We start from the raw sequence: 11,040 nt of genomic DNA on the forward strand, positions 1-11,040 counted from the left end.
TATTTAAAGTTTACAATAAGTTTACATGCAATTGCGATTCAAATGCATTTCCATGCATTGGGCTCTTGTGCCCACCAATCCAGCCCTAAATGGTTTCTTAAACACGTTGCACTCACATTATTGCTTGAGGATGGCTATTTTATAAAATTAGATAAAAAATACACGCGACAAGGTTTCCTCACTATTATGTGTCCAAGGAGTTTGTCTTGTTCGTCATAGCCAAGTTCACGTGTTATACATATACACGCTTAAGTATTATTTTTTACCAAGCTTTAACTTTATTGCAGCCAGTGCTTTAGAGGCTACACACTTGCACGCGTTGCGTACCTATTTTTGTATATTAAAAGCGTGTCGTTGTCAAATTGATCTCTATACACATTTAATAAACTAATTACTTCATGGTTGGCTCGTTTGTACGATTTTTACTATGCCCCATATTTTTGGATCAGAGAAAATAATAGTATAAAAGAGTGACAATTTCTCGAAAACCAATCGGATTTCTTGGGAATATCCGAGGTTCCATTTCTTATTGCCATGACACCCTTGCTATGGTTATAATTTTGACAATACAATCCTACCTGCTTAGAACTTTTAGAATTCGTTGGATTGTACTATACTCTGACTAAGATGCGAGTTCTGAGGTTATACACTCACATCACAAGGAAATTTCTTTATAATATTCATAAAGAAGTTTTCTACTTATTTGAGGTTTACATGGATATGTGATCCACGTTTATTTGTATGGCTTGGACTTTTTTGCCATCAATGGGTTCTCGTTCCCGGACATGTTGCACACTTGCGTCATGCGTGAACGCAATGAGGAGTTTGTTTTGTTCGTCATAGCCGAGTTCACATCTACATGCTCAAGTCTTCGATGACACCTACTCAGTGAACATGTAAAGGAAAAGATTTATTGCATTAACACCGGAATGATCACAATACTCGATCACTGCATGTCCTTGAAGACCATCAATCACTTCTCTGACGTGGGAATCACAATACTCCGCTTTATGTACTTAAATGCAGATTGCAACTCGTCAACAGTTCGTTGGGTTTAGGAGAAGCATCAAGTTGAAGTCCACAGTCTTGGAAAATTCTGCTTCTCTCGTGAAATAAACAGTCGACATTCCTTTACGGTAAGAACTTTATAGTTGCAACAGTTTGATGGATTAACATAGTTTCATTTTAACACATTTCAATTTTAGTTATTCAATAATTGAGTTTTAGAAAAATCAGTTTGACTTCTCCTTTCGAAGCAAGATGAACGTATTTTTGGTTGGCATTTTATCTTCTTGTCTGGTGGTCACTTTATTGGCAAGCACAGCTCAGTTAGTATATCAATACAAAATTTCCATAGTCAATTGCTAATTGTACGTTAGCATGCATCTATATGCAAATGTCTTTATGAAAAGGCGCTTTTCATTAATTATTACGAGGTTGAACCACTATAATAGGCTGAATCCAAGCTTGCTGCACGCTAAAATTCTAAAAAGTAATTGAACTAGTTATCACATGCAAACACCTGAGGCCTGAGCTAAAATCATGAAAGAATCGTATCTATGCTTTGCAGGGGTTGCACTCCAGACTTTGAAAGTTGTGGTTATGATGGAATGTGTTGCAGTGGAACATGCAAAGATAGTGAATGTTTTCCCGAGAAGAAACGCTCTTTGTTTGAGAAACAACTTTGGGCACGGTAAAACATGTACTGATATACTACAACTCCTCCCCGCGTGCCAACCCATTCCGCGTGCAATAAATAAGTGTGGAAGCTCTTGATGTAAGAGAAAAAGCGTTTTGCGTAAAATAGATAACGAAACATTGGAGCAAAATTCCTTAAAGAAGCAGGCTTTTTTTAGAAACACATTGAACGTCACTAATTTACATAACTCTCGAAGCCGTTTTTCATTAGCCTCATGGCTTAGAAACTTTTCGATTAGAAACTTTCCGTCTGATTTTCTTTTAAAATTTGTTCATAGCGGATCACTTTCGCAATTTTGCAAAGGTGGCAAATCAAGCGAAATATCATTCGTCGAAGTTTTTCGATCAAACAAAAACTTTCCCGATTAATTCCTCTTCGTCGTCCATTCTCAGCTGTTCTGTTAACTTTTCTGACATGATGACGTACGTCATAAGACTTCACTACAAAACTCAGTTGAAGACAGTTATCACCAGCCGGGAGGCACACGTCTCCGTTCGAATTCTTTTTCGGTATTTATAACTCTTTCCAGGCTCCTTGCTTCTAAATTCTAATTTCTGTATTATAACCAACTGATCGGGATTAATCATGCGATTCGTTTTGGTCGACTTTTTACAATTGAAAAGAAAATTGGGCAAAAGATTTCTGAGAGTGAAAACCGCCTTTAAACCTGACATTGTTCGACATAATTATCAGGAGGGTAATTGCAATTGAACAACTTGGCACAATTTTAGGAGATTCCCACCCTCTGCAATAGAATGGAAGGGAAAACGAAAACTCATGAAAAATCTTTTGGAACCGTAAGTCAAAAGCTGTGACCTATTCTTATAAACAAGCTTGGTCTGCAGCATTAGAAATAGCTAACGCATATCGGAAAAAAACAAGGCAGGTTTCTTTTGTTACGAGTTACTTTTAAGGGGCTGTTTACATGAGCCCGGTTACCCGAGATTCAACTAAGCGTGAGAGGACTTTGAGCTATTGAAATAAGTCTTTATGACACCAAAGAAGCATATGCTATTGTTGTGGTGACCATGTTATCTGCTCATTTCAATACCTCAAAATCATCTCACACTTCGTTGAATCTCGGGTAACCGGGCTCATGAAAAAACAGCCCCTTAAACAGATATGGTTATATGATTAATTTTGAACTTTTGTGAATACTTTCACCTCAGTTAAAATACGAGCGACGCGTTTGTATATGAGCGAATTTACAATGGCGAGTGCGTCAATCCAGTAATAATATCATGTTTAGGAAAGCATTGTTATTCATGATTTAACATTTTAAAACCAATTCCGTGTTTGGAAACACGCGCGAACGTTGAGAGAGTTAAGAAAAGCGCGCGAATCAGGCACGAGCCGAAGGCAGGCAACTCAAGCACCATTCGCAAGTGTTTGGTTCAGCCATCTAAACACGGGAAATCATTATTGTTTTTATAAAATAACAACAACAAGGTAATGTTCCAGGCTTGATTTTTATACGCGAATTAAATTTCCGAGTTTGGATGGCCTGATCCAAACATGGACTTCGACCAATCAGAACACATGTTATATACATGTCATTTCATAATGATATTTGAAACTTTCGTCTATAAATATTTTGTATTTTATCCCAGGGCTGAGGACAGTTGCTGTGGTTAAAGATGATGTGCTACGTGTATTACAGTCGGTTCCGGCTAAATCTAAAATGGTAGACTTGCATAACCTGCACGTAACTCTTAATTTGGTACAATTAGTCATTAGCGGGAATACTAAATAAAGTTGATAATACAGTTGAAAAATAAACAGCATCAATTTCAATATATGGAATCGCCGAATCGGTTATATATTAGAGCATAAATTCGCGGCAGGTTATTAAATATTATTTGATATATAGAATATCCTCAAGTTGGTGATCTCGGTAAAAATATGCCTTGATATTATTTCCATAATATCGTTTTATCGACCCACATTAAGGATAAGACGAGCTAGTTTTTTATGCAGAAACGATTTGCCAAAAAAAACCAGAATGAAAGGAACAAAAGGGTCAATTTATTCGGGGACTTAGCCAATACACCTTTCCCCTTTTAGATTTCAAGTGCGCAATGCGTGACGATAGTTGATTATCAAGCAACTTTGTGTTGCGATATCGCTCTGTTTAGAAGCGATTTTGTTTGTAAGAAAACTTGCCGCTTCTTTTTGCTTCTTTGTTAAACTAAATCGTTCTTAAACTAAACTCAAATTAACCTTGACAATCAACTACCGCCACACATTATCCGTTTAAAAGCTAAAAGGGGAAAGGTCTATTATACTAACTTTACGCTTATGTGCAGACTAGATCGGCTCTACGCTTTAATATTCACTTCATCACACCCAAATTCGGATTCGGACGTGATTATAAAAATAGCCGGGCATCTGACGTACAAATTGATTGCCACGTATACGCGCTCTATATGAAGTACAAATACAGAAGTATTGAGTCCAAATGGTAAAAGAAATTGATAATTTAATAAACAACATGTGCAGCAGATTTGCTTTGGAAGAAGTAGGAGAAGCAACAAGCGAAGTCCATTATAGTCTTACAATGATGAAGTCTCTTCAAGCAGTTGGATATAATGTCATACCGACATCTCACGAGTTAATTACATGTCTGCAAGGCCTGAATGGAATGATGATTACAGGTGCGTTCACGCGGCACCGAAACCGTTGGTCACGACATCTTCGTTTGCCTTGATAAGCAACGATGATCAGCAAACACTTAATAATTTTATAGATTTGGTATACTTATTCAGGTCTATGGCATTATAAATCGTCACTGTATTTCACTAACTTCAAAATTTGACATGATTCGATCGCAATCCGGTACCGTGCGAACGAGGCCAAAAACTGATAAAAAACGCATCGTATTTTTAGAGAATGCATTGTTCTCTAAACTTGATTAAACTAATAATACTCAAGAATATATAGATCAATATCAAATACTTCATGAAAGAAAGAAGCACCGGCTAATTGCACCCTTAACATACACACAAGAACATCATAATTATGGTTTCCAGCTTTGAAAACTTTTAAATTTAAAATCAGGATATAAACAACTACTGTTAACAGTCAGCATTCTTCAGCTTTTACCAGTAAGCGGGCCTAACTCTAAGAGTTTATAACCGCGGTCGAGAGATACAGTTAATACTTATTTTTAATTATATGCAATCATTATTGTTCTGAATAATTTAATGTTAAGTGGATAAAATTATTTGACATTTTGTAAATTGTCTTACAGATCACATAATGATATCATTGAAGGTGTTTACGAATTGAAATATGCAAACGGAAATCTTTCGAAAGTAATCCTAAAGCTTGTTGGATTGTTCTGAATCTGTTCCCACGATCCAATTTTGCCGCATTAATAAACTTCAGACGTATGGAATGTACTGTAGCCGCTTATTGATAAAGCAATGAATGTACAAATGGCTAAAATAAGCATGCATTGACTATAAATAAATTTACTATTGTCGAGTATCCTACAATTATCAATCTTATCATTATAAGGCATCTTCACCATGCAATGGTGCGTAGAGAATGACAATCGAAACTCAAAAGTGCAGACAAATGGGCGTCATCTCGAAATACCGCACGACCACAAAGGCTTATCAATTCATCTGCTTAAAGACAGTTGCCCACCATTATAATTTAACCCAATACATATATAGTGTATGTAAAAACGCAACCTCTGAATGCCTGAAAAGAAATCTATGCACTTCACTTCCAAATGTTTTAGTACCCCATTGCCAAGACATTGCCAGATCTGCTATACTTGTATTTCAGGATAATAAATTAATGTCAAAGTGCTTATTAACTTCTAGTCAATTGTTCACTCAAGCATGAGCGAGGTGGTTCGAAGTTAGGCAACAGCACAACGTAAACGAGAAGCCATTTCAAATTGCCATGGAACTAAACTCAATTTGTGCGTTTCAAACCACACTGATATTTTGGGAATTTCTAGAATGGGCTTTTTTCAGGCTCCTGTGTATTTGTGCGCGTGTGCATAGAATAAAACCCTATCCAGGTTTTACAGTAACCTTCGGTTCATTCTGATCTCAATGGCACGAACCCCAGATATACTCAACGCCTTATTTTAATTTATGTGCTTGAGGACAACTTAAGCACTTAACGCTTTTTGATTGCAAACTAAAGAGTTTAAAGAGCTTAAACATTTGAAATATCCCTGATGCCGACACGATAGCTATATCACATTTGTATTCTACACTTCTACCCCATGAAGACAATATTAATAGTATAGACTGATAGCCGAAAACGTGCAATTAATTAATATTTCAACCAGAGAATGTTTCTTAATAACGATAGCTATACTTGAGAATTTCGGGGTAAGAACAAAAAATCTATTCTAAGCTTGAGGCCGATTAGAAAAAAACTATTCATATCGCGGTAAGAAATTTATACAAGCGGCCATGAATGTTTTGTGATTATGCAGGGCGAGATACAGCGTGTATAAAAAAACTGCAACTCTTAGTATTCATCGGTGTATGTTCGCTTCTATTCAATAAAGACCGTAGGCGTCTGGGAATTTTAGGGTTGCAGTTTTTTTATGCACCCTGCAGAAATGAATTTTGACCGATATACATTTTGGAGTTTGTATATTCCTTCCGTAGGGTTCAGGCTTCCCGTTGAAATAACTTTTTTCTGGACGCTCAAAAACTCTATTACCTTAATTAAAGGGACTCGATATGTGATTTTTAAAGTGCTTCGTGCTTCACTAAAAATGTATGGGTTTTATAAGTTTACGCCGGCGTATTATGCAATAGTGAGTGTAATAATCGCTGATTCTAGAGCAACCGATGGTATATAATCATTGTTTATCAACATGCATTTGCCACGTCGCTGTTGAAAGTGAAAATTCAGCCTTGTGTGGCTTCGTATACACTTATGTGCTTAAAGGGTGGTTTATTTGATTAAGGTGAAGATTAGTGATTCATGCATGAAAAGGAATTTGAATAGTAAGAACTATTTGAGTAGATTGTTTTTCTCGACATAGTCGAGTTGCTGTCCTTTCGAACCACTGATCCGCGGCGGTAAAGATTTATCACAGCACGTCTTTGTTCGAAGACCCAGCAAGCCATGAACCACTCCCCTACCATGGTGTGTATGATGAACTGCAGATAAGCCTTATAAGAGCCCGTGTAACTCCGCGTGTACTCGTCATTATTTCGTTGGGAGCAGAGGAGAAGCAACAAGGTAAGATGACCACAGGGTCGAGGAACGTCTTTTCTCGTGCGCTTTTTAGGGAAAACATTAGCATTCACTTGACCTTGCTTTAGGTGCAAGTTTTGATTGACAGAGCATTCTGTACAATAGACGCAGTGCAAACGAAAGGCAATAAATTGCTTATCATCGAAGACCGTTCAGAAACTGCTAAATTCAAATGGAACCTCGATGTCTACGCCTTCCTTAGGAGAATTAGTATAAGCATATTGCCTTCTTAATTTACATAGATCGAGAAGTTCTCTTGCATATTCAAGGGTAGTTGCTGTATATTTATATACTGAGTATATTGTATTTGAAAATATAATATGGATGGTTCATGCATGCATGATTCAATGAAATTTGTATTTTGTGCATACAATTCCCTTGCCTTATTCATCATAAGTTGAAACATTTAAGAACTCGTATTCTACATTTGCATTTTAGAAACACCAAGTTAACGTTAACACTTCACCGGTTAGAACAAAATGAAATCGTTTTTGGCTGGCTGTTTATTTGTTTGTTCCGTGGTAGTCTTGTTCTCAAGCTTTGCTCAGTAAGTACCAAGTTCATCCTTTTTTATACCACAAGTTCAGTATGAACTTGAGAACTCTAATTGCAACAGTTCTCGTGCAAATAATTTTCAAAAGAAATCCTTTGAACGGAAGGAATCCAAAAAAAATAACTACAAAATATTTTTTATGCTCACTTCGAAAATTCCGAACATTTGAATTCATCAATTTATTCGCCGACTTTTATTTGCTATTCAATTTAAACAACGGCAGTTAGAGATAAAACTAGTAATAGTTTACACTTACAGGCATGCCAAAAGACGCGATTGGGGCAACTTTAATGCAAATGTTCGACGGGTTTTACTATTTTTGGTTTGAATGATAATGGAATGATAACGAATTTCAATTATTCCACGTCGTTTATACCACTTGAAAGAAGTACGAGTTCTTCAGTAATTGAGCTCTACCTGTACTAGTAGACACCTAGCAACCATTGCCCTTGAACTTCGAAATTGTTGCAAAGATATTGTGAAACGATATTCTTCACGAAAATAGATAACTGATTTTACGTTTATACAGAGGCTGCACTCTAGACTTCATGAGTTGTGGTTATGATGGAATGTGTTGCAGTGGGACATGCAAAAATAGTGAATGTTATCCCGAGAAGAAACGTTCTTTGGTTGAAGAATTATTCAGAAAAGTGGAAAAACGGTAAAATTAATGTTTGGTTCAGACTAACCCATCCCATTTAACCGGCAATATTTTATTGCGGAGTCGTTAAATAATAAAGAGGGATGGCTTGACTTCAGGTTCTGGGTAAAAAAGTTGAAATGAATTAAGACTAGCCTAAAAATAATGTTATTCGTATCTATGTTTGTTTGTTTGCAGAGACTGTACTCCAAACTTTCTCAGTTGTGGTTATGACGGGATGTGTTGCAGCGGAACATGCCAAAATGGTGAATGTTATCCACAGAAGAAACGTTCTCTTTTCGAAAAATGGATTGAGGAACGGTAAAGCATCTTTTGTTCGAGAATTTATCAAAAACGCTAAAACTTTTCCTTCAATACACTCTTATCCCACAACCCACTTTTACCTGGAAAAATGACGCTCTTTCGCCGGGGAATCGCTTGAAACAAAAAGCGATGGTAAAACAATCGCCTTATGTACGCTCTCCAATCCATTTCACCTTCAATGATTGAGGGTGTTGATTTTAGATTGGAGTTCAATCATTGCAAATCGGGTTCTCAATGGTTCTTAATAATATTTCAGAAATAATGTACGACGTACCTATTGGATACCGACTGCAGGTCGAAGATGAAAACTGTTCTGAGTGTAAGTGAAATGCTCTAATCCTCAAGTTTTCAGTATCAAATTAAAGAATCTCATGATATGCAGATATTTACGCATGGACAACAGAGACGGGGCCGGAGGAATTTAAACCCCCCCTCCCACCCGCTTTCATTAGCGTTAAAGACTTATTTATGGAAGATTAAAATTTCATTGGGGGTTCTATTTAAGACTTAGCCCCCATCTTTCTCACACGCTCCCCTACTCTCCGCTTTCTTTCCCGAGTCCCTTGGAATAAAATCACCTGCCGCCATCTTGTTTTGCAATTAGAAATTTGCACAAGATATATATGGAGGAAATATTTTTATGCCACTTCCCTTCAAAATTACCCCTCACCCAAAAGTTTGCTTTAGTTGAACGGCACATTTTTCGTTCGTTAATTATTTATTCTATTTTATCGCAGGGCGTCACAAAGTATTTTGATACAAAACCTAATAAAGGACGCAGTTGCATGTTATAAAGCAGAATATTTCATTAGCATACTGTATTAAGGTTGCATTTTCTGAAATAAAATACCTAGCTTTATACTGAGAATGTATGAATTGTATTGCTTGAATGAAATACCACAGATCCATGTCCACTCAATATAATGGACATGATCTGACATGCATGATTGATTTTGGGAAAAACATGCCTTGAGGATCTATGCTGCGTGTGATCGATTACCTACCGGCTTGTGTTTGCGTTTAAAGAACGCTTTTCACAGTGCATAATGGGAATTTTATCAAACTCGGTAAAAACGTTAAGGCTAACTTTTACACAAATGCGTTGCTTGTTAATGATTAAATGGAATACCGTTGCAAATGCTCTGGTTTTACATAGGAATGCTATTCAACACTATGGATGCTCCGCCATTTTACTCTGATCCTATCAGGCTAAAAACCAACTTTTCTGCATAGTAAATATAAGATGTTAATCCGTGGAGTCATTTTAGACTGACTGTTGCTTGTCAACACAAAAAACATTCGGTATAATAATTGATGATCATTCGATTAGAAATTTAGCGCTGTGATTCTTTTCAATAGAAGCAATTACGTTTCCATTTTTGAGAAGCTAAACATTTTTTTTAAACACCCACAATTAGCTTGTAACTAATTGCTACCTGTGAACGTCTCAAAAATTTGAATTAGAAGGCTCCCACAAATAACATAATAAATTGCTTTCTAATTCGAATGGCGGGACAGAAATGGATCATTTCTGTAAAATTTTTAATGGTAAAGTATTTCAACAGGGAAATAAAACTCATTTTCCTGCTGATCAAAATACTTTGAGTTTTCTTTAAAGTGAATGCGTCTAGCGCTTCGGCTTAAGTAACTAACTCCTCCTTTTCGGGAGACAATTACCTGTCATCCTTCGGCAAAATTCCATATACATTTACTGTTAAAGTTTTCTTTGAAGATGGCTTGAAACGTGAAACGTCACGCTTGTAATAATCTTTATGAACGAAAATAAAAAGTGTCACCGGATAGATCATGTGATGATTTAGCTTTCAAAATATACGGCATTAACGTTAATCTGAGGACTTGTGTTTCATGCGATGGTGTGGGCGACGATATTGGATAATTAGAGTTAATTAACAAGTAATCTAATTTCGATTTTTATTTTTCTAATCAAATTTAAATTTCGATTTTTCGTAATTTGCCCTTTAAAGAATCGATATTGCTAAGTCTTTATCACGTAAATTTGAAATAAATGCTTTAAAAGGGTATATGGCCATGCACCCTGAATCAAGTGTTACGGCTTTTTTCCAATCATCGTAATGGAGAACTCGTAAGTTCGCAGTGGGGGTTTTCATTTCATTGGGAAATAAAATTGCTTTCAAGTCAACTTTAATTACATGCAAGCCACTCGCAAAGAGCTGGCGAATAGGTTCTTGCGTGGTTAAATCATAGTTAAGGGCTGTTTACATGAGCCCAGTTACCAAGATCTAACGAAGCGTAAAATGGACTTTGAAGTATTGAAATGAGTAACTAACACGATTCTGGTAGTCGTGTTATCATCCAAACAACAGCATTTCATTGTTTTCTTTCCAGAATTGTGTTATTCACTTATTTCAATACCCCAAACCGGGCTCATGTGAACAGCCCCTCAAATGAGAATTCAGAAAGCACACTCACAAATATATGCATGCAAATGGCAATGGTATGCCTCTCATACTAACTCTCCTGACGCAGGCCCTGAGGACGAGAAGTGTTTTGTCTATTTTGATAGTTGTTATACCACATTTGATGCTAAGTTGTTCGAAGACGCTG

At 36.6% G+C, this 11,040-nt stretch overlaps 1 protein-coding gene across 1 annotated transcript; it reads left to right on the forward strand.

The window, feature by feature from the left end:
* Positions 1–6,850: 6,850 nt before the first annotated feature.
* LOC114535122 lies at positions 6,851–9,301 on the forward strand. The gene is made up of 6 exons (XM_028556499.1): positions 6,851–6,922; positions 7,376–7,484; positions 8,020–8,151; positions 8,329–8,451; positions 8,711–8,773; positions 9,192–9,301. The coding sequence occupies exons 3-6, from the start codon at positions 8,052–8,054 to the stop codon at positions 9,209–9,211; spliced, it is 306 nt and encodes a 101-aa protein (XP_028412300.1). The 5' UTR covers positions 6,851–6,922; positions 7,376–7,484; positions 8,020–8,051; the 3' UTR covers positions 9,212–9,301.
* The last annotated feature ends 1,739 nt before the right edge of the window (positions 9,302–11,040 follow it).

Source organism: Dendronephthya gigantea, unplaced genomic scaffold (genome assembly GCF_004324835.1).
Source record: "Dendronephthya gigantea isolate DGI-Jeju-01 unplaced genomic scaffold, DenGig_1.0 000110F, whole genome shotgun sequence".
Classification (NCBI taxonomy): domain Eukaryota; kingdom Metazoa; phylum Cnidaria; class Anthozoa; order Malacalcyonacea; family Nephtheidae; genus Dendronephthya; species Dendronephthya gigantea.

Bases quoted from the DNA above. Each gene is read 5' to 3' on its own strand.
- LOC114535122 (XM_028556499.1), top strand. From the start codon at position 8,052: ATGATGGAATGTGTTGCAGTGGGACATGCAAAAATAGTGAATGTTATC. The intron at 8,152-8,328 runs GTAAAATTAATG...GTTTGTTTGCAG, and splicing joins TTCAGAAAAGTGGAAAAACG to AGACTGTACTCCAAACTTTC. The intron at 8,452-8,710 runs GTAAAGCATCTT...ATAATATTTCAG, and splicing joins GAAAAATGGATTGAGGAACG to AAATAATGTACGACGTACCT.